At 42.8% G+C, this 23,997-nt stretch overlaps 2 protein-coding genes across 2 annotated transcripts; one reads left to right on the top strand and one right to left on the bottom strand.

Moving 5' to 3' along the window:
- Positions 1–9,013: 9,013 nt before the first annotated feature.
- LOC135514634 (eukaryotic translation initiation factor 2A-like) lies at positions 9,014–18,934 on the bottom strand. Its single transcript, XM_064938077.1, has 14 exons — positions 18,878–18,934; positions 18,423–18,492; positions 18,244–18,315; positions 17,891–18,009; positions 17,352–17,451; positions 14,406–14,488; positions 14,090–14,163; positions 13,831–13,975; positions 13,587–13,703; positions 11,976–12,550; positions 11,418–11,531; positions 11,120–11,236; positions 10,740–10,805; positions 9,014–10,609 (listed from the first exon to the last, which is right to left on the bottom strand). The coding sequence occupies exons 1-14, from the start codon at positions 18,903–18,905 to the stop codon at positions 10,544–10,546; spliced, it is 1,746 nt and encodes a 581-aa protein (XP_064794149.1). The 5' UTR covers positions 18,906–18,934; the 3' UTR covers positions 9,014–10,543.
- Positions 18,935–19,202: 268 nt separating this feature from the next.
- LOC135514632 (stress-associated endoplasmic reticulum protein 1-like) lies at positions 19,203–23,974 on the top strand. Its single transcript, XM_064938074.1, has 3 exons — positions 19,203–19,530; positions 19,699–19,774; positions 23,371–23,974. The coding sequence occupies exons 1-3, from the start codon at positions 19,447–19,449 to the stop codon at positions 23,409–23,411; spliced, it is 201 nt and encodes a 66-aa protein (XP_064794146.1). The 5' UTR covers positions 19,203–19,446; the 3' UTR covers positions 23,412–23,974.
- The last annotated feature ends 23 nt before the right edge of the window (positions 23,975–23,997 follow it).

Below are 23,997 nucleotides of genomic sequence, written 5' to 3'. Positions count from 1 at the left end.
CTTATAGGCACTTTAGTATTGCCAGGCTAATCTCGGGAGTCGATAGGCTTGAAGTCATAAACAGCACTGTGCTTCAAGCATTGCAAAGAGCTGCTGGCAAATGCAGTAAAGTGCTGTTTGAATTAATGCTTATGAGCCTGCTGCTGCCTACCACCGCTCAGACTGCTCTATCAAATGTCAAATCATAGACTTAATAATAATATAATAAACACAGAAATAACGGCCTTTGGTCATTAATATGGTAAAATCCGGAAACTTTCATTTCGAAAACAAAACGTTTATTCTTTCAGTGAAATACGGAACCATTCTGTATTTTATCTAACGGGTGGCAACCCTAAGTCTAAATATTGCTGTTACATTGCATAACCTTCAATGTTATGTCAGAATTATGTAAAATTCTGGCAAATTAATTACGGGTTTGTTAGGAAGAAACACAGTGTGTGACGAGCCAGGCGGCCCAAACGGTTTCATATACCCTGACTCTGCTTGCACTGAACGCAAGAGAAGTGACACAATTTCCCGAGTTAATATTGCCTGCTAACATGCATTTATTTTAACTAAATATGCAGGTTTAAAAATATATACTTCTGTATATTGATTTTAAGGCATTGATGTTCATGGTTAGGTACATTTGTGCAACGAATGTGCTTTTTTCGCAAATGTGCTTTTAAATCATCACCCGTTTGGAAAAGTTGAAGTAGGCCGTGATTCGATGATAAATTAAGACACTGTATTGGATTATATGCAACGCAGGACAAGCTAGTTAACCTAGTAATATCATCAACCATGTGTAGTTAACTAGTGATTATGTGAAGATGCGATCTAGTAACTTAACTTGGCTCATTGCACCCACAAGGTCCTTTTGACGCTGCACTCGCGTAACAGGTGGTCAGCCTGCCACGCAGTTTCCTCATGGATTGCAATGTAATCGGCGTCCAAATAGGCAAATTACTGATTGTAAAGAGAACTTGAAATCGGCCCTAATTAATCAGCCATGCAGACCTCTAGTCTGAATTCCGAATGCACTGTGTATGTTTTTAAACGTAAAATCCATATAAGTCCAAATGCCTAAGTATTTACATGCAGGCACATGTTCGATTGGAGAACCATCTAATGAATGAATATGTATTTCATCTGAAACATTCTTACAAGAGTTTGAAAACATGTATTTTGTGCTTAATACAGGCAAAACAAGTTTTAAATTAGGAAGGGATTTCTGCATTGCTATCAAATCTGACTGTAGTTTTGACACAGCCAGATCGACAGTTGGGGCAATAGCTTACATAATATTATCATCTACATATAGATTTATTTATAGATTGACCAATAGTGTTTATATAAATAGTGAAGAGAATCGGTCCCAAAAATCTATCCGTGGTACATCTTTACATACATTAAGAAATTCAGACTTAAGTTCTGTCACGAAGATGATCCTGAAACCATGAACAGGGATCAGGCCTATCGAGGACAACTTATTCAATAAAATAGCATGATCAATAGTATCAATCTTTTGACAGGTCTACAAACAAAGCAGCACATTTGATTTTAGTGTCTACAGCATTGAGAAGATCATTAAGACCTAAAGTGGATGCTGTAATATTGCTATGCCCAGGCCTAAACCCTGATTGGTTTACATTCTAAATACATTTCTCAGATAAAAAAGAGCAAAGTTGTACATTTACCAAGGATTCCAGAATCTTACCTTGACAAGGAAGCCTTGAAATGGGTCAATCGTTATTAAGATCACTACAATCCGCACCCTTATGGAGTGGCAGCACAAGAGATGATTTCCATAATTTTTTAATATTTCCTGATAAATGTTTAAAAAAAGTGAGTTATTGTTCATCATTGTTGGCTCAATGGCGCTGCACACTTAAGCAGACCAGGATCTAATTAGTCGGCCCGTGTGTATTTTTTGTTGTCTATTGCTAGCAAAGCATCCCAGACTTATTTTCCTGTAAATAACCTAAAAGAAAAGCTTTGACTATAATTTCTCTGATCATTCAGCAAGTTTCCCCTATCAGCGTCCAGACCAAAATCATTGAATAGACTTAGAAGTTCTGTCAAAGAGCTGAGATGACAGTTTTCCAGAATTTTGCCAGGTTCAGTGTCTCTTTGCTTGACATCATGGGAAAATCAAAAGAAATCAGCCAAGACCTCAGGGAAAAAAATTGTAGACCTCCACAAGTCTGGTTCATCCTTGGGAGCAAATTCCAAACGCCTGAAGGTACCACGTTCATCTATTCAAACAATCGTATGCAAGCATAAACACCATGGGACCACACAGCCGTCATACCGCTCAGGAAGGAGACACGTTCTGTCTCCTAGAGATGAACATACTTTGGTGCAAAAAGTGCAAATCAATCCCAGAACAACAGCAAAGGACCTTGTGAAGATGCTGGAGGAAACAGGTACAAAAGTATCTATATCCACAGTAAAATGAGTCTTATATTGACATAACCTGAAAGGCCGCTCAGCAAGGAAGAAGCCACTGCTCCAAAACTGCCATAAAAAAGCCAGACTATGGTTTGCAACTGTTTGGACATAATGACCGTCGTTATGTTTGGAGGAAAAGGGGGAGGCTTGCAAGCTGAAGAACATCGTCCCAACCATGAAGCACGGGGCTGGCAGCATCATGTTGCGGGGTGCTTTGCAGCAGGAGGGACTGGTGCACTTCACAAAATAGATGGCTACATGAGGAAGGAAAATGATGTGGATATATTGAAGAAACATCTCAAGATATCAGTCAGGAAGTTAAACCTTGGTCGCAAATGGGTCTTCCAAATGGACAATGACCCCAAGCATACTTCCAAAGTTGTGGCAAACTGGCTTAAGGACAACAAAGTCAAGGTATTGGAGTGGCCCTCACACAGCCCTGACCTCAATCCAAATTGATCAGAAATACGGTGTAGACATTGTTAATGTTGTAAATGACTATTGTAGCTGGAAACGGATTTTTAATGGAATATCTACATAGGCATAGGCCCATTATCAGCAACCTTCACTCCTGTGTTCCAATTTGCACGTTGTGTTAGCTCATCCAAGTTTATAATTTTAAAAGGCTAATTGATCATTAGAAACCCCTTTTGCAATTGTTAGAACAGTTTTCAGCTGTCCTGATTGAAGAAGTAATTAAACTGGCCTTTATGTAACCGTGAGTACCTGCATTGTGCTCTGGTAAGGTGTAGATGGAAGAGAATACTCTGGACACAATTTTGCAGGTTGTCTATATTTTATTTTATTTTATATCAGGTTAATGCTGCCGTCTGGACTCCCATGCAAGTATATTTGCCTGATAAAAGACAGTGCTGAATGCCCGTAAGAAAATCATCTGAAAACTCATGCTGTCTGTAGTCTAAAAAAGTAGTCTGATGTCAAGATGAATCCACATCCCTCAACATTGGTTGCGTTGATCCAGTTATTGCAAACTCAGCAAAAAAATAAACGTTCTCTCATAAACTGCGTTTATTTTCAGCAAACTTAACATGTGTAAATATTTGTATGAACCCAAGATTCAACAACCGAGAGACAAACTGAACAAGTTCCACAGACATGTGACTAACAGGAATGGAGTAATGTGTCCCTGAACAAATGGGGGGTCAAAATCAAAAGTAACCGTCTGTATCTGGTGTGGGCACCAGCTCCATTAAGTACAGCAGTGCATCTCCTCCTCATGGACTACACCAGATTTGGCAGTTCTTGCTCTGAGATGTTACCCCACTCTTCCACCAAGGCACCTGCAAGTTCCCAGACATTTCTGGGGGGAATGTCCCTAGCCCTCACCCTCTGATCCAACAGGTCTTAGATGTGCTCAATGGGATTGAGATTCGTGCTCTTCACTGGCCATGGCAGAACACTGACATTCCTGTCTTGCAAGAAATCACGCACAGAACGAACAGTATGGCTGGTGGTATTGTCATGCTGGAGGGTCATGTCAGGATATGCCTGCCAGAAGGGTACCACATGAGGAGGATTGGTTCCCTGTCATGCACAGCATTGAGATTGCCTGCAATGAAAACAAGCTGAGTCTGATGATGCTGTGACACACCACCCCAGACCATGACGGACCCTCCACCTCCAAATTGATCCCGCTCCAGAGTACAGGCCTCGGTGTTAGGCTTATTCCTTCGACGATAAATACGAATCTGACCAAAACCCCTGGTGAGACAAAACCGAGACAAAAGAGCACTTTTTGCCAGTCCTGTCTGGTCCAGCAACGGTGGGTTTGTACCCATAGGCGACATTGATGCCGGTGATGTCTGGTGAGGACCTGCCTTACAACAGGCCTACAAGCCCTCAGTCTCTCTCAGCCTATTGCGGACAGTCTGAGCACTGATGGAGGGATTTTGCGTTCCTGGTGTAACTCGGGCAGTTGTTGTTGCCATCCTGTACCTGTCCCACAGGTGTGATGTTCGAATGTACCGATCCTGTGCAGGTGTTGTTATGCGTGGTCTGCCACTGCGAGGACGATCAGCTGTCCGTCCTGTCTCCCTGTAGCGCTGTCTTAGACGTCTCACAGTTCGGACATTGCAATATATTGCCCTGGCCACATCTGCAGTCCTCATGCCTCCTTGCAGCATGCTGAAGGCACGTTCACGCAGATGAGATGAGACCCTGGACATCTTTCTTTTGGTGTTTTTCAGAGTCAGTAGAAAGGCCTGTTTAGTGTCCTAAGTTTTCATAACTGTGACCTTAATTGCCTACCGTCTGTAAACTGTTAGTGTCTTCACTAATTCATTAATTCCTTATGGTTCATTGAACAAGCATGGGAACAGTGTTTAAACCCTTTACAATGAAGATCTGTGAAGTTATTTGGAATTTTACAAATTATCTTTGAAAGACAGTTTCTTTTTTTGCAGAGTTTATATGCCCCTCAAACATGTGTAGATCTACAGTGCATTCAGAAAGTATGAAGACCCCTTGACATTATCCACATTTTGTTACATTACAGCCTTATTCTAAAATGGATTAAATTAAAACATAATAATAATAATACCTTAATTACATGTATTTCCGACCCTTTGCTATGAGACTTGAAATTGAGCTCAGGTGCATCCTATTTCCATTAATCATCCTTAAGATGTTTCTAGAACTTGATTGGAGTCCACCTGTGGTAAATTAAATTGATTAGACATGATTTGAAAAGGCACACTGTCTATATAAGGTCCCACAGTTGACAGCGCATGTCAGAGCAAAAACCGAGCTCGGAGACCGGATTGTGTCGAGGCACAGATCTTAGGAATTGCACCAAAACATTATTGCAGCATTGAATGTCCCCAAGAACACAGTGGCCTCTATCATTCTTAAATGGAAAAGGTTTGGATCCACCAAGACTCTTCCTAGAGCTGGCCACCCGGCCAAACTGAGCAATCGGGGAGAAGGGCCTTGGTCAGGAAGGTAACCGAGAACCCGATGGTCACTGTGATAGAGCTGCAGAGTTTCTCTGTGGAGATGGGATAACCTTAAAAAAAAAAAAAATCTCTGCAGCACTCCACCAATCAGGCCTTTTTTGTAGATTGGCCAGACGGAACCACTCCTCAGTAGTGGGTTGTAGCATCAGGTTGTAGCATCATGTTGTGGAGATGTTTTTCAGCGGCAGGGACTGGGAGAAAGGATTGAGGGAAAGATGAACGCAGCAAAGTACAGAGAGATGCTTGATGAAAACCTGATCAGGACCTCAACATGGGGCGAAAGATCACAGGACAACAAACCTAAGCACACAGCCAAGACAACGCAGGAGTGGCTTTGGAACAAGCCTCAATGTTCTTGAGTGGCCCAGCCAGAGCCCAGACTTGAACCCGATCACACATCTCTGGAGAGTCAATAGCTGTGCAGAGATGCTCCCATTCCAACCTGTCAGAGCTTGAGAGGATCTGCAGAGAAGAATGGGAGAAACTCCCCAAATACAGGTCTCGTAATCTTCTAGCATCATACCCAAGAAGACTCGGCTGTAATTTCTGCCAAAGGTGCTTCAACAAAGAACTGAAAAAAACTGTTTTTACTTTGTCATTATGGGGTATTGTGTGTAGATTCGTGAGGGGAAAATACAATTTAATCAATTTTATAATAAGGCTATAACATAACAAAATGTGGAAAAAGTCAAGGGGTCTGAATACTTTCTGAATGCATTGTAGCTATATGCCCATTGCCGCTCAACCCCAAATGAATGAAAATATAAGCATAAAAAAGAATGTGGTGCTATTCTAATCCATTAATTTTGGATTGTGGGACATGGCTGCAGCTACAAAACAGATGGCCTCTGACGTGGACTTATCTCCACAGAAGAACACTTTTGAGCTCTGAAAACAGACAAATTTAGATTTTGGAGTATAACCTAATGTCCTTTTAACCATGGTAATTCAACTAGGTATGACTAATAAAACTGATTACATGTTACATCTCAAGAAAATTGTTTAACTACACTGTAAAAAAATATAAACGCAACATGTAAACATGTAAAGTGATCTGAAATAAAAGATCCATACACAAAAAAGCTTTTCTCTCAAATTTTGTGCACACATTTGTTTACATTCCTGTTAGTGAGCATTTCTCCTTTGCCAAGATAATCCATCCACCTGACAGGTGTGGCATATCAGGAAGCAGATTAAACAGCATGATCATTACACAGGTGCACCTTGTGCTGGGGACAATCAAAGGCCACTCAAAAATGTGCAGCTTTGTCACACAACACAATGCCACAGATTTCTCAAGTTTTAAGGGAGCGTGCAATTGACATGCTGACTGCAGGAACACCAGAGGTGTTGAATGCTCATTTCTTTACCATAAGCCGTTTTAAGGAATTTGGCAGTACGTCCCACCAGCCTCAACCGCAGACCACGTGTAAGGCGTCCTGTGAGAGAGCGGTTTGCTGATGTCAACGTTGTGAACAGAGTGCCCCATGGCGGCGGTCGGGTTTTGTTATGGGCAGGCATAAGCTATGGACAACGATGGCAATTAGAATGCACAGAAGTATTGTGAGATCCTGAGATCCATTTTTTTCAAGGTTCCTGTGACCAACAGATGCATGTCTGTATTCCCAGTCATGTTTAGTCCATAGATTAGGGCCTAATGAATTTTTTTCAATTGACTGATATCCTCATATGAACTGTAACTCAGTAAAATCGTAGAAATTGTTGCATGTTGCGTTTATATTTTTGTTCAGTGAAAATATAACACTACAGGTCCTGGTCAGCTTTCAAAGATGTCACACTGACTGTTTTCAAAACATCTGTTTAATTGTATAATTTAGCACAATTGTTTTATTGGGTTACAAAATGATCCATGTGCTGTAAGGGATGAGGCACATATTTTCCTTGTTGCAGTCACAAGTGCTTTGATAACAATGACTCCTCATACAGGGTATTCCTATAGATCATTTTTAACAATATTTCATTATATTCTGCAGCTGCAGAAGTCCAGTGACTGGTTAGTTCATTCACTCAGAGGGGGGTAGTGACAGAGAAGTCTAACGTTTCCTGTTATACCCTTGGCAATCCTGGTGTGCTGAATGAATTTGAAAGATAGAAGCATTATTATAACTTCTGGCTCGGTGAAAGATATCACCATATATAGTGTCCTACTGTGGTGCTGCCTACACCATTCCACTCCACTGTAGTGACATGTCTCTGGCTCGACGAGATGTTGCTTCCACCTATAGTCTAGTCACTGTGGTGCTACACCATTCCACACCACTGTAGTGACATGTACACCCCCTCCTCCCTGTCATTGTCCTGGCTTTCCCCTGATGAACACAGCAGGACTGTCTCTTCACGTTGGACCCTAGACTGGCAATGGTCAGAACGTCGAGTCGTCCATGGAAACGCATACGGCCATGAAATGGTCATGGAAACGGAGGGGGTCACCTGAGAGAAAGGAGATAGAGAAGAGATTCATAGAAAGACTGACACGTGACCATAGGTTCTGTTTTGTAGAGAATGATGGACTTCCCAAGTTGACAAGATCGGACAAAAAAAGCCAATGGCAAACTACTAGAATCATGCACTGAGCTGAGCTCAAATTTAATCAATTAATCATAAATCAATGTGATTGAAGTATGGAGCTCACCTGGGTACACCAGGTATTCTCTCTCAAACTTCCCAGCCGAGGTGAGGTAGAAGCCTTGGCAAGCTCCAGTGCCCTCTAAGAGACAATATAGTGCCGTCAGTGCCAGGATACTTGATTTAAGTCATGTGAATGGCCATGTCCCGCACAAATGCCTGTATTCGGCCTACTACTAGTCATCTGATGTGAGTAATGGACCCCCACACCATTATGTTTCTCAGTCATAACTCTCAGCAATGTGGTCTTCCTGTCCTCCAAGGCACTCTGTTCCTTTAAGCTATTCTCCAATCCTGCATGGTACTGCTCCACCTGCTCTAGATTCACCTCGGGATTCTGTAAGTATCAATTAAACCAAACTGAGTGTGTAGGGGTTGAGGGGGAAGAAATTGGGTGTTCTGCCTAGGTTGTCGGGCCAGAGACCCCCGCCAGGGTCCCTATGATGCCCAGTTCACTGGCTGCATTCAAGTCGTCCACGCCCACAGAAGTTTATTCCGATGACCTGGCGGCTGTTCGCATCGCCTTTGGACAGTTTTCCTTGTCTTTGGCGAATCCATCGGACTGTGACATACCCGACCATGGGTTTTCAAATTAAATGTTCATGCACTGAACTGTCGCACACACTGGGTGGTGTCCACATGAGTTTTGATCTGGATGCGTATGGGCACATGCTGAAAAGCATAATAATCTAATGATTCCTTGGGTTGAAGCAGCTATTTGGAACAGTAGAATCAAGAGAAATGACACAACAGTCAAACATCCCTAAAATATTGAGCATGCGTGATGTGCAGTGTAAGTGTGGGAGAGCTCTGGCATTTCCTTGTGGGTGGGAACAATATCACTGGTGTGTCGTGTGGTAGCCAATGGCAAGGAAGAACCGTGATTGAATTTGGTCAAGAGCATTACCAAATAAGTGATACACAAACTATTCTCCAATTTTTTTGGTGACAAATAATGAAAATAGCAACCGTTTATTGGAACCATGAAGAAGAATAACGGTTTTGGTGGAATACATTTAATAAAATGTTCTTATTACATCTCAATGAACTGAAACGAGTTCATTCAACTTAAAGTAAAAACCAACAATTTCTAGCTGTTGACACCTTTAAGTGTTTATTAGGTATCATCAATGGATTTAATAACCTGTACATACTGTGCATTCGGAAAGTACTCAGACCCCTTCAGTTTACACATTGTTACGTTACAGCCTTATTCTAAAATTCTAAATTCCCCCCCTCAATCTACATACAATACCCCATAATGACAAAGAGAAAACAGATTTTTTAAATTTGAGCAAATTTATCAAAATAAAACAAATATCTTATTTGCATAAGTATTCAGACCCTTTGCTATGACTCGAATTTGAGCTCAGGTGCATCCTGTTTCCATTGCTCATCCTTGATGTTTCTAGAACTTGATTGGAGTCCACCTGTGGTAAAGTCGATTGGACATGATTTGGAAAGGCACACACCTGTCTATATAAAATGGTCACACAGTTGACAGTGCATATCAGAGCAAAATCCAAGCCATGAGGTCGAAAGAATTGTCTGTAGAGCTCCGAGACAGGATTGTGTCAAGGCACAGATCTGGGGAAGTGTACCAAAAAATGTCTGCAGCATTGAATGTCTCCAAGAACACAGTCCCCTCCATCATTCTTAAATGGAAGAAGTTTGGAACCCCCAAGACTCTTCCAAGAGCTGGCCGCCCGGCCAAACTGAGCAAAGCCAAAAGGCAGATGACAGTTTGCCAAAAGGCACCTAAAGGACTCTCAGACCATGAGAAACTAGATTCTCTGGTCTGATGAAACCAAGACTCTTTGCCTGAATGCCAAGCATCACATCTGGAGGAAACCAGGCACTGCTAATCACCTGGCCAATACCATCCCTACGGTGAAGGATGGTGGTGGCAGCATCATGCTGTGGGGATGTTTTTCAGCGTCAGGGACTGGGAGATTCGTCAGGATCGAGGGAAAGATGAACTGAGCAATGAGATCTCTGATGAAAACCTACTCCAGAGCACTCAGACTGGGGGCGAAGGTTCACCTTCAACAGGACAACAACCCTAAGCAAGACAATGCAGGAGTTGAGTGGCCCAGCCAGAGCCCAGACTTAAACCCAATCGAACATCTCTGGAGAGACCTGAATAGCTGTGCAGATGCTCCCCATCTAACCGGACAGAGCTTGAGAGTATTTGCAGAGAAGAACCTGCTATAATACAGGTGTGCCAAGCTTGTAGCATCATAACCAAGAAGACTCAAGGCTGTAGTCGCTGCCAAAAGTGCTTCAACAAAGAACTGAGTAAAGGGTCTGAATACTTATGTAAATGTGTGTGTTTTTTTTAATACATTTACAAAAATGTCAAACCTGTTTTTGCTTTGTCATTATGGGGTGTTGTGTGTAGATTGAGGGGGTGTCCATTATACATAGCTTTGGGTGTGTTCTTGATCATATGGCAAGGATGTGTTTTCATGAACAAATTAAATATTTTATACTACTAGTTGAAGATCCTCAAGCTCTTTCATGAGTTGAGCCTCCTTTTCCATCTTTTCAAGCTGAGAAACGACAAGGGACAAAAATAAAACACATGTTAGCACCAATTCTCTATTTTCAAGTAGAATATACAAATGTGTAAACTGGATCTTTATTGAATGTGTGTGTGACAGTAGTTTGCCAGAACAATACCTGGTTCTTTTGAATGGGTTTCCCAGTTGCTTGCAGCGCTTTCAGCTCGTCTATAGCTTTCAGTTTCTAGGAGTTAGTTTGAAATTAACAGAATTAACGTACAGCTAAGCCATTCTCAACACCAAGGGCAACACTTGACGTGGAACTTACTCAAGACTAATTTGTCTACAGTATGCTTGTGATAAATCCTTTTCATAGCAGTGAAAATTAAAAGGTCAATTACATTATGAAGTAAAACGTGCTACCCCAAAGACTGTATATTGAATCTGTAAAAATACTGTAAGGTAAATTTGGACGAAACACAAACAGCTTACTACAGGTACTTCAGCCACCAACTGATAGTTACTACTGACTATTAAACAGTGACCATATTTTTTCACCTTCTTTACGTTCTTGATCTTCTTGTCAGTCTCTGGGTCGCCACAGGAGAGTTCAGGCTGAGCGCTGCTGGCTGGAGAGGGATCTGACTGGGGCTCAAGGGCATCTGGGTTTATCTCCTACACAAGCAGAAAATACAACTTGTTCAACCCTAGAAGGCTTTAAAACATCACAAAAATCACAGACAACTTGAACGCTTACCTAAACACCTCCCACTCATGATATCTTAGACAAGAGCAATTCTCCACTTCAGTCATACATTCCAGCACATTAGGAGAAGATTATGCAAAGTATCTGTACCTGTTTGGCTGCTTTCTTTGCCTCTCGTTTTTTCTGGTTCTTCAGAGCCGTCTTGGACAGCTGCTTGTCCCCGGTGGCGCCAGGCCTCATGTTCTGTGGAGGCTCCTCTTCATGCTGACAGAGAAAAGAGTGGATATTTACAGACCTTTTTCATCACTATTAGGTCTTCCTCTTCAGGGGTGGATTTAATACAATGCAACTTTATTTGGCCCTTTAAAAGGATAGTTCACCCAAATTCTATATTGGTTTGCTTACTCTGTAAGCAGTCTATGGATAAGGTAAGTCAGCAATCCATGCTTTGGTTCGCCTGCTAACTTTCAGCATTTACAGCACAAAACCAATGCTTGGTATCACTAATATTAGCATTTTACATCCAAATCCTCCCAAAGTGTCTAAAATCGATTGTGGACTTCAATAAAGTTACTTAAAACATGGACATGAAACAAGAAAAATGCTAATTGGAATTTGATAAACTATCCCTTTAAATGGCCATTTTTTGTTTTATAACTGAATGCCTACTGAAGAAAAAAACCTGACCCCTGGCCCTCCTCTACTTACTAGTTTAGAGCTGGCTGTGACCGGTTTATTCCGTAGGGCAGGTGGGCGGTAGGCCTGAGCTGGCTTGGACTCTGTGCTGCCCAGCTCGCTGGGTGCTGCCTGGTACTTCACCGGCCTCTCAGGGAACGTCCCGTCTGGGAAGGGCTGCCACACAGTCTCCCAGAGCTCTGTGCCCGTCGGTGTGTCCTGCTTGTACAGAACCGTGCCAGTGTAGTGCCAGATCTTGTAGCCGTTGCTGACACGTAGCCGGGGGGCACAGGTCGACGTGACGACGTGTTCACCGTCAGGGCACCAGGCGAAGTGGGTGGAGTCCGGCGCCTGGGGCTTGGACACCTGCTTCCACTTCTTGACATCCCACACCTCCATCTGGCCCCGTAGGTTCCCGAAGCCGGCCAAGACCAGGATGTGACCCTGGGGGCTGTAGTAGACGGCATTGCGGGGGCCAGTGCCGAAGTCAAAGACAGGGTCACACTTGAGGTTGTAGACAGTAGCCTTGGCGGGCATGAAGCCATAGACCACGCAGAACTCTGTGGAGCTTGGGCTCCATGCCACATCGTAGATGGGCCCGTTCTTCTCTGTTCACAACACAGATAGATACCATATGTTTACGAACCACAGAGCATCAGCTAAATTCATTTAAAATTATTCCTGGGTGTAAGCAGCGAGGCTCCGGGAGAGGCTCGAGCTGCTCATTGTACAATTGCGCTCTGGTTCAATTTTTTAAAGAATGACGTGCTTCTCATGCCCGAGAACACTTGATAAATGCGGCATGCGCACACGCCGGCAAAAAAGGTACACGTCCAGTGTAACAGGCTGACTACACCGCTCGCATCGCGTGCGTTGCACAATAAATTTAGAAATCTGTATTGTTAAATTATGGCACCCACCCTACTTGTGCATGCCAATGAGCATCTGCATTGCCAAGGGCTAAAATAGAAGTCAGTTCTATTTGTGACGCAGATCACGCTGCAAGTCCTGCCTCTCCCATCTCCTCATTGGTTTATAGAAGCAGATAACCAATGAGGAGATGGCACATGGGTGACAAAGACGAGCGAGGTCAGTGGCGGTAATGCACCTAATTTATGAAAGTTGCCAATCGCAATATAAAGTCAAGAGAAGAAAAGGCCTGGGAGGAGGAGTGATGACTAGAAACGAGTCGGTTGACTGTTTTGTGTGGATTCATTGGCGGAGTAGAGGACTTTGTGCATTTCAGGTAAAATGATAATTCAATGTTTATATCCCAGGACAAATTAGCTAGCAACAGCAAGCTAGCTAAATAGGACAAATTAGCTAGCAAGTGCAAGTTAGCTATCTAAATTGCCATAAATGTTTAATGCTTTTCAACCTGCCCCCAAATTAATGTAATTGGTTCAGAGTTTGTTTTGATATTTTAACCTGCGTGTCGTGATCGCGTTTGGTGTAAGGGGACAAAATACATTTATGCAAGATGGCGCACGCGCGCAGCTGGTTTTGGTTCTGTGTTACAGATAAAAACATACCGAATGACCATCGCGCCAGTGCTGCTCCCCTGGTATTTACATATCTTTGCCTTCGGACGTACAAATAAGTAAAGTGGAGTAAAAACACACTATATAAAAATTATGCACTCACGTAGCTGCACCGCAGAAGTCTCCCCATTGGTGGCCAAGTAGTGTAAAGTCTGTTCTCCGTAGTATGAGGCCCCTGTTTTATCCACCTCTATGCTGGCCTGCACCAGAACCGCAGTGGCTGATTGAGAGAAGAAAAAAAAAGCCGCCATGGCATTAATCTTCTACAACAAACTTTTAGGATAACGCAAACCACACATTCTCTATAACATTTACTTAACAGAATTCTGTTATAAATGTTGACCAACCTTTTTTGTTCCACAGCATGGTCACCCTGTCAGCCTTAAAGAAACTCTTGTTGGCCAGAGCACAGGTCGGGCCACCAAAGTTGGGGTACTGGTACAGCCGGACAAACGAGGGGGCACCTTTGCTCCCAGGGACATAAACAGCCACCTTCAGCAGAAACACAGTGGCAAATGTCAATACCCTCTTCTACAGTCAGCTAACCAAACAGATATATGAATTTTCAAGTTTATCGTCAGGAAACAGAATAAAACAGAGGTATACCTTACTAGGCTGACTTCCTGGGGACAGCACAAACTCGGACACCTTCTGCAAGTGAAGCTTATTGGCTATGGTGCCTGGAAAAAGAGACAATTAACTTATACAAATATTGTTACTTTTATAATAGAATGTGCATAAGCGCTATCTAGTGCTCTCAATAAATGCTTGGTTCTGTGTGTCACATCAGTATGGAGCTGCCATCATGGCTAGTCATCCATTGTTAAGGAGATCTCTTGACCTCAATGGGAATTCCTGGTTGAATAAACTTTCAATAAATAAAATCTATGTGGACAAGAACGGGGACGATAAAGATACTTACTAAAATCGTTGTTCTCAAAAAAATGAAGTTCATTGTTAACACTCCTGACCGCAATCTTCTCGTCATCTGACCAGCTTGGACACCTGTACACATTGACAAGACAAAAACAATCTGTTCAGAAAATAAAGGTCATGATGCAAACATATAACTAAAAACTTTCAGCATTTTCAGTTTCTATTCAAAGCAGTGAGGGGTGATATTGATAAAGTGGTGGCAGACATTATCTAGCCTTCCCAAGTGCATCATCTGTGTAACAGAGAATCACACTCACATAATTGGTAACCATCATTACGACCAGGAATACGACTTTCCCGAAGCAGATCCTTTGTTCGGACCTCCACCCTGGACATGGGATCTTATCCCAGAGGTCGACCCAAAACAAAGCGGTCGTCCCAGGAGAGGCAGATGGAGCGACCTACTGGTCAGACTTGGAAGGCGAGCACACCTTCCACTGCTTCCGAGCACATTACTCTCCAATGTCCAATCTCTAGATATCAAGGTGGATGAAATTAGGGCACGAGTTGCCTTCCAGAGAGACATCAGAGATTGTAACATTCTCTGTTTCGTGGAAACCTGGCTCACTCGGCATATGTTGTCAGTCGGTACAGCCACCCGGTTTCTTCACGCATCGCGCCGACAAACAAACATCTCTCTGGTAAGAAGAAGGGCGGGGGTGTATGCCTTATGATTAATGACTCATGGTATAATCATAACAACATACAGGAACTCAAGTCCTTTTGATCACCTGACCTATAATTCCTTACATTCAAATTCCGACCGCATTATCTACCAAGAGAATTCTCTTCGATTATAGTCACATATCACATATCCCCCCCCAAGCAGATACCTCGACGGCCCTGAATGGACTTCACTGGACTCTATGTAAACTGGAAACCATAGATCCTGAGGTTGCATTTATTGTAGCTGAGGATTTTAACAAAGCTAATCTGAGAACAAGGCTTTCTAAATTCTGTCAGCATATGGAATGCACGACACGAGTTTGTAACATTCTGGATCATTGCTACTCTAACTTCCGCGATGCATACAAAGACCTTCCCCGGCCCTCCCTTCGGCAAACCAAACAATGACTCCATTTTGTTGCTCCCAACCTATAGATAGAAAATAAAACAGGAAATGCCCGGGCTCAGGCCTATCCAACGCTGATCTGACCAATCGGATTCCCCGCTTCAAGATTGCTTCGATCACGTGGACTGGGATGTGTTCCGGTTTAGCCTCAGACAACACATTGCTAATAAACTCGCTCACCGCGTCAGATAGCGAGTTTATTAGCAAGTGCATTGGTGATTTTGTACCCACTGTGACTATTGAAACATTCCCTAACCAGAAACCGTGGATTGATGCCAGCATTCGCGCAGAACTGAAAGCGCGAACTACAGCTTTTAGTCATGGCAAGGCGACTGGAAATATGACCGAATACAAACAGTGTAGCTATTCCCTCTGCAAGGCAATCAAGCAAGCGAAGCGTCAGTATAGAGACAAAGTAGTCGCAATTCAACAGCTCAAACATGAGACGTATGTGGCAGGGTCTACAGTACAGTCAATCACGGATTACAAAAAGAAAACCAGCCCCGTTGCGGACATCGACGCCTTGCTCCCAGACAAATTAAACAACTTCTTTGCTCGCTTTGAGGACAATACAGTGCCACTGACACGGCCTGCTACCTAAGCCTGTGGGCTCTCCTTCACTGTGGCCAAAGTGAGTGAAACATTTAAACGCGTTAACCCTCGCAAGGCTGCCGGCCCAGATGGCATCCCTAGCCGCATCCTCAAAGCTTGCGCAGACCAGCTGGCTGGTGTGTTTACGGACATATTCTATCAATCCTTATCCCAGACTGCTGTCCCCACATGCTTCAAGAGGGCCACCACTGTTCCTGTTCCCAAGAAAGCTAACTGAACTAAATTACTATCGCCCCGTAGCACTCACTTCTGTCATCATGAAGTGCTTTGAGAGACTAGTCAAGGATCATATCACCTCCACACTACCTGATACCCTAGACCCACTCCAATTTGTTTACTGCCCCAATAGGTCCACAGACGACGCAATCGCAATCACACTGCCCTGTCCCATCTGGACAAGAGGAATACCTACGTAAGAATGCCGTTTCTTGACTACACCTCAGCATTTAACACCATAGTACCCTCCTAACTTGTCATTAAGCTCAAAGCCCTGGGTCTCGACCCCGTCCTGTACAATTGGGTCCTGGACTTTGACGGGCCGCCCCCAGGTGGTGACGGTATGAAACAACATCTCCACCCCGTTGATCCTCAACACTGGGGCCCCACAAGCGTGAGTCCTCAGCCCTCTCCTGTACTCCCTGTTCACCCATGACTGCGTGGCCATGCACAGTTCCAACTCAATCATAAAGTTTGCAGATGACACTAGAGTGGTAGGTTTGATTACCAACAACGATGAGACGGCCTAAAGGGAGGTGGTTAGGGCCCTCGGAATGTGGTGTCAGGAAAATAACCTCTCACTCATTGTCAAGAAAACAAAGGAGAGGATCGTGGACTTCAGGAAACAGCAGAGGGTGCCCCCCCCCATCCACATCAACGGAACAGTAGTGGAGAAGGTGGAAAGTTTTTCGGCGTGCGCATCATGGACCAACTGAAATGGTCCAGCCACACAGACAGCATGGTGAAGAAGGCGCAACAGCGCAGTCAGGACATCCGTTTGAATGTCCCATCTGAAAGACGGCGCCTTACGCAGGGAAATGTCCCCTTCACTGTCCCATGAAAGTGGAATCTCCTTCAACCAGAGTGCCCCCTACTGGACCACTTCCAGCAGCATCTGATTTCCCATCCAGGGACCGAACAGGACCAACCCTACTTAGCTTCAGAGGCAAGCAGGGTGTTATGCTGCTGGCTAATCCTCTGTATTTCCTCAGATGGACAAACACACAGTAATAGACAACGGTGCAAACTCACCATCCTTGTACCTTCTTATGGTAGAGAGCCTTGAGGCAGGTCCCAGTTTGCAAATCCCACAGCTGCAAGTTGGCATCTCCCTGTGGGTTTTCTTGTGTCTCTAACAAGAGAAAGGAAAAATACCATTACATTACCTATTGTAAAGATGAGTGCTAGTGCAGCACAACCAACCACAAACCATACATTGAAATGGACATGACATTTAAATTAAATCTAGTTTAAAACATAATACATTTTGACTCCCTAATTGTGTGCCTGCTTAAGGATTCTACAGACTACGCAAACAGTGACATACGGTCTGTCAAGAAAATTCAGCTGGACAAAAATTCATTGAAACTAAAGTACATAGAACTACTGTATGTAGAAAGTGATGCACCGTCGCTCCAGTTGCGTAGTGTGTAGAGCCCTTTAGTCATTAATAGATTCCAGAAAAAGGCTAAGGAGCACAATTTCAAGAGTCAGTGCTTTACATTTTCATCATCTAATCAAACCTCACGTTAGAATTTGTATTGCATTTTAATGTAGTTATGTAAACTTACTGCTATACACCTGCCATGTAGCCAGTACAGTGTTCAGCGGAGAGAACTCCAACATTGCAGTCTTTGGAAGGTCAAATGACCTGACTTGTGAGCCATCTGCAACCTTCACAACAGTGACCCTGACAAACAAAACATGGGCATGACAACTACTGTGATCGGAACAGTCTCAACGCATGCAAAAGATTCCAATGCCTGAAGTAGTAGCCTACATGACGAATGTCACTACAGCATGCAGGGGTTTTATACTACTTTTGCATACTGATACATAGGCCAAGGGCAAAAGTGGTGTACTATATAGGGAATCGTGTGCCATTTGGGATGCAGATTTAGTGCCATGATGTAGCTTTTCTTACTTCTCTCCATTGCACCATGCAAACAATGTCCCATCCTTGCTGAAAGCAACATATCTACTTTGCCGAGGGTCCCTGAAAATGAAAGGTTTAATAAATAAAATTGCATTTGCAACACATGAACAGTGATTGATTTGGCTAACAATGTAACATTATGTTAAGTCTGATAGAACGGGAATGACCTTTGAAAATCTGCATTCTTCTCGCAGTTTGGTGGTCCACGGAGCAGCACTGTGCCGTCAGATCCCCGGACTGTGATCACAATAACAGCAGCAGTCAGTCTAAAATCACTGATGTAATAGCTATGTAAGATTAACGAATTAGCTACATTATCATCAGCAGGAGGTAAATCTGATTGGAACGGAACTGGGCTTGCAAGACATAATACTACAGTGATGGGCTTGCAGCATGCAAGCATACAGCATCTGGCAAAATGTTTAGAAAGCATTTGGCAAGCTTGTAACATTACTCTGACAAGAGCACCTCAAAATCGACTTGAAAGTAAGGAAATGATTCAACATTCCAAATCACGTGACAGTTAAGAGTGGCCGTGGCGTATATTCTACAACCCTGGTTAACATCTAAAACAATACGTAAACAACAAATAAAGAATTTACTCTTCAATGAAAGAACCCACCTGCTAAGAGAGGTGTGGGGGGCGCCATGATGTACCGGAAAGAGAATAATCTGCAAAAGGATATGCCAAAGTCTCAAGAAATAAAGGGGCGTGTCATTAGAACGTTGGCCACGTCATCAGAAAATGTGTGACTAAATCACTTTTTTTCTCCATAATAAATTCACTCCTACATTGAATGTTGTTTACTAACAAATACATGTTGATCTATAAACAAATATGTTTTTATTAATCACTTTTGGCCATGTTGTATTTTTTTCTATGAAACAAAACAACATTTTGGAATGACACGACCATGGAAAAGTTCTTCCGGTGTGGGAGTGGTCTACTTTGTGTGTACGTAGACAAACTCTAGACACGCTGCCCGGTGGATGCAGATTTCACTGAAGGACCAATGGACCGGTCGAAAGTGAGTCAAGTCCAACGCCCGAACTCCAGCAACGCCCAAACTCCAGCATTCACTCATCACTAAACGGCGATCGAGCTCTGGAAATTAGCCTCCTGTCTACATTTGACAGCTACAACTTCATCGATAGTAATCGATAGCTAAAAGGCTACAATTAGCTTAAACAATGGTGGCAAAACAGAGAATACGCATGGCCAACGAGAAACACAGCAAAAACATCACGCTGAGAGGCAATGTGGCCAAATCCACGGCAAGTTTTGAGATGCAATGAATCAATAGTCCGTGAAGTCTCTAGATGCATTTCTATTTTGCTTGAAAATAATAGCTTAGCTACTTGTTTGAATGGTGTCAAAGTATCTAAAAGTTTACTTCAACATTTTGATGTGTCTTGATGTTGGTTTCTGATATATTTCTGCAGAGAAATCCAGGTGATGACAAGGTGGCAGTGGGACCATGGCTTTTGGCCTTATTCATCTTTGTCGTCTGCGGATCAGGTAAATGCATATGTACAGTGTACACGAATGTTTCTTTTCCAAATATGTATACAAACTCATGTTATACATTATTGGTAAATTCCCCCATGTTTTAGAACATTTTTAAATGTCTCGAGACCAAAGTCTCATAATAAACCAATTTGTGTTAGAACGGCTAATATTACGTGATTCAGGTTAGGAGTACCCTATTCGTAGACGCTATAACTACCTTTAGCGCCTATTGATGAATGTATCTTCTTCTGCTTGGTCTGAACTAGCCCAATATGTACACTCAATGAGCTTACCATTAACCCTTCAGGTCCAAGGACCTTGTGCTATTTTCAGAGGTAGACTGGCTATAGCAGTCAAAAAATGCATACTCTATAAACTTGAATCAATTCTCAATTGCGATATGGTTATAGAAACATAAAGGCTTTACTTTCATATCGCATAAAAATAATTTCACAAAGGCAACACTGTTTTAAACCACCTTTATCACAGTTGCAGCTGACAGTATTTTTCAGTGACAACATGTTTCTGGCGACCTTCATCCTTTACACACAGGTGTTCAGAGCATGCTATAGATAACTCATTAGCACAGGTGTTCCCTTTTGTCTTCCATAAACACCTGCTGTAACATGGAGATATGGCTTTGTGAGAATACTAACCCTACAAAACGTGGATATCAAGTTTTGTTTTTTGGAGAGAAGAAAAATCTCTGATATGAAAGATAAGGTCCTCATGCTTCCAAAACCTTAACACAAGAGTTTCGTGTTAATGTTCAGACTGAGTGTCTGGGCTCTTAACAAAACTTCCCCATACAGAAGACTCCTTCATCATTCCAGAACTGAGAGTCATGATCAAGGGCTAGGTATAAACATGAACATGCATGGCTTGTGGTACAGTTTTGGAAACATATCAGCGAGAAATAACTTAAAAAATATATATAATAATTTACTACACATCTTTTTATAGGGTTTTGGTTAGTGTTCCCACATGGCCTTGCCAGAAGATATCGACCCTACTGTTACGCTTATTTACACTGAGCTGAACTGAGGTCAGATTGCAGTCATGGTTAATAGTAATAATTGACGGTGCCGGAGGAGATGGCTGCCGTTTTACAGGCTCCTAACCAATTGGCTGCCGTTTTACAGGCTCCTAACCAATTGGCTGCCGTTTTACAGGCTCCTAACCAATTGTGCTATTGTGTGTTTTTTGACATTATTTGTAACTTATTTTGTACATAATGTTTCTGTCACTGTCTCGTATGACCGAAAATAGCTTCTGGATATCAGAACAGGGATTATTCTCCTTGTACTGGACAAAGATTTTTTTATTTGACAAGTCGGAGGCAAAGTTCCAAATCCCAGTCATTCGCATTAAGAAGAGACAGGGATATAGGGGTTGTAGGTCGGGGTGCCTTGTAAGAATCCGACACCGAGTGGGTAATCCGCCTCTACCATCAGTCCTATTAGCCAACTTGCAATCATTGGTTAATAAACTGGATGAGCTCCGATCAAGACTCTCCTACCAACAGGACATGGTACTCCCTGTTCACTCATGACTGCATGGCTAAGCATGACTCCAACGCCATTAAGTTTGCAGACGACACAAAAGTGGTAGTCCTGTTCACCGACAACGATGAGACAGCCTATAGGGAAGAGGTCAGAGAACTGGCAGTGTGGTGCCAGGACAACAACCTCTCCCTCAATGTGATCAAGGCAAAGGAGATGATCGTGGACTACAGGAAAAGGAGGGCTAAGCACACCCCCATTCTCTTAGACAGGGCTGTAGTGTAGCATGTTGTGGACCAAGGAATTTGAAGCTCCCACCAACAAACTATCAACACACCAAGACAGTCGTGAAGAGGGCACGATGATGCCTATTCCCCCTCAGTAGACTGATAATTTGGCATGGGTCCTCAGATCCTCAAAGTTCTACAGCTGCACCATCGAGAGCATTCTGACTGGTTGCGCCACTAGTTGGTATGGCAACTGCTCGGCCTCCGACCACAAGGCACTACAGGGGGTAGTGCGTATGCCCCCAGTACATCACTGAGACCAAGCTTTCTGCCATCTGGGACTGCTATACCAGGCGGTGTCAGGAAGGCTCTGAAAATTGTCAAAGACTCCAGCCACCCTAGTCATAGACTGTTCTCCCTGTTACCGCACGGCAAGTGGTACTGGAGCACCAACTCTTGGTCCAAAATGTTTCTTCACAGGTTCTAGCCCCAAGCCATAAGACTCCTGAACAGCTAACCAAATGGCTACCTGGACTATTTGCACTATTTACATTTTTTTTACACTGCTGCTACTCTGTTTATTATCTATGCATAGTCACTTTACCTCTACCTACATGTACATATTACCTCAACTAACCTGTTCCCCCACACATTGGATCTAGACAGGTACCCCCTGTATATAGCCTTGTTATTGTAATTTTATTGTTGCAATTGAATAATTTTTCACATTTTTTCATTTTAATTTATTTGTTTACTTCAGTTTATTTAGTAAATTCTTTCTTAACATTTTATTTTTTCTGAACTGCATTGTTGGTTAAGGGCTTGTAAGTAAGCATTTCATTAAGGTTTATTATACCTGTTGTATTCGGCTCAGTGTAAACGAGTGTAACGGTAGGGTCGGTATCTTCTAGCAACCACACCTCCATTATCTCCGTGTTACAGTGCGTGTTTGCAGAAGACCACTAGCTATAGAGCGTGCTTCAAATACCTGTGTAATGAAAAAGGCCGCCAGAAACATGTTGTCATTGAAAAATACTGTTGGCTGTAACTACGATTAATCTGGATAACATAATGTACATTTAAGTGTATAATTTGCATTTGTGAAATTATTTTGATGTGATATGAAAGCAAAGGGCTTCATGTTTCTAGAATATTGCAATTGAGAATTGATTAACGTTTAGATGGAGCATTTGGCTGTTTTGGCTGCCAGAGCCTGTCGACATCTGAATATAAAATAAGATCCTTGGATATGAAAAGGCGCTGCATGGTCAATCTGACGTCTGCATTGGCCGTGCAGTATTTATGGTGACACGGCCTCTGCAAAAGTCTGGGCATTCATACTTCTTGCTCTTCATGGAGCATCGCAGGCAGAGCTGTTGTCAAGGAAGTGAGTTTGTTTAAACAGGACCTCCCGCCCCCACCTATCGTCAACGAGTCATCTCAATGTGTAGCTCTACGAAGCCTTCCGCATTGTTACACAATTTGGGAGGCGCATGGCGATGCGTACAGAGCTCAATTTGGCCTCTGCATGCCTGTATGCTGTACAGTAGCACAATAGCTAGTAGGCTACTGCGAATAGGAGCACAATTAATTTTTCTGATTAATCACAATCTAATCAGTCCCCCTGTGCTATTTGATAGAAGTAGTAAGAGCCTTTGTATTAAAATGCTCAATCTAAAGATAAGATGGGCGTGTGTTTGCGGCGTCATACTATCACAAATGTTTATTTCCCTTCCACAAGTGGGATAAATGAATCAGTAAATCAAGAGTACATATACCTCAGTTTCTGTAATGTGATTGAGGGCCCCATTTCCCCCCCCCCCCCCCTCCTCCCAATGTATCAAATGCTTAAGAGTGTCCTGATATTTTGTTTCAGCAATCTTCCAGATCATTCAGAGCATTCGAATGGGAATGTAATATCAGGAGCCCTACCGTCATCACCTGTTCCCAGCATTCCTCTACACATCAAGTGGTTTCATGGTGCCTCACAGGATCAAAGATGATCAACTACTATCTGTCCATTCCTTTTTTTCCTATTTCTCTTTTCCCCTTTTTGGCATTGCCAAACGGGGAAAGCACACCCTTGTCATCTTTGCCTGACATAACTGAGAAAAAAGATTGGAACTACATGGGTATTTGTACAGTGATGACTGCTGTATGTGTCGATTGATGTGCCAAAACCAAATGGAGTGAATTTCTGATATTCTCCTGTGGTATAAATTCCAGAACACAAGACCACAGTGACTTAATTCTAGAACTAAACTCTTAACTCTTCTTGGTTGTACACGGACAGTATCTGGTGTCTTATAGCCTTCATATTATAATGAATATTATGTGATGCCTTTTTCGTATTTCCAGTCATTTCTTCAGTCAAAGAAACTAAATGGGTCTTTTGAATCAGAAGATTTTTGCTAAGACAATGACATTCACTATTTCTGCCTAAACAAACCTCTAAAACAAATTAAAAAGGTGTATCCTTGTTTGACATGTTATTTTCTTGAGG

The sequence above is a fragment of the Oncorhynchus masou genome, chromosome 26, assembly GCF_036934945.1.
Source record: "Oncorhynchus masou masou isolate Uvic2021 chromosome 26, UVic_Omas_1.1, whole genome shotgun sequence".
NCBI classification, from domain to species: Eukaryota; Metazoa; Chordata; class Actinopteri; order Salmoniformes; family Salmonidae; genus Oncorhynchus; species Oncorhynchus masou.
Note: the sequence above shows the minus strand (reverse complement) of the source record. Positions and strands in the feature narration are given on the sequence as shown.

Bases quoted from the DNA above. Each gene is read 5' to 3' on its own strand.
- LOC135514634 (XM_064938077.1), bottom strand. From the start codon at position 18,905: ATGGCGCCCCCCACACCTCTCTTAGCAG. The intron at 17,452-17,890 runs GTAAGTTTACAT...TTCTCTTGTTAG, and splicing joins TACATGGCAGGTGTATAGCA to AGACACAAGAAAACCCACAG. The intron at 11,237-11,417 runs GTACAGATACTT...CTGCTTGTGTAG, and splicing joins CAAAGAAAGCAGCCAAACAG to GAGATAAACCCAGATGCCCT.
- LOC135514632 (XM_064938074.1), top strand. From the start codon at position 19,447: ATGGTGGCAAAACAGAGAATACGCATGGCCAACGAGAAACACAGCAAA. The intron at 19,531-19,698 runs GCAAGTTTTGAG...ATATTTCTGCAG, and splicing joins GCAATGTGGCCAAATCCACG to AGAAATCCAGGTGATGACAA. The intron at 19,775-23,370 runs GTAAATGCATAT...ATTTTGTTTCAG, and splicing joins CTTTGTCGTCTGCGGATCAG to CAATCTTCCAGATCATTCAG.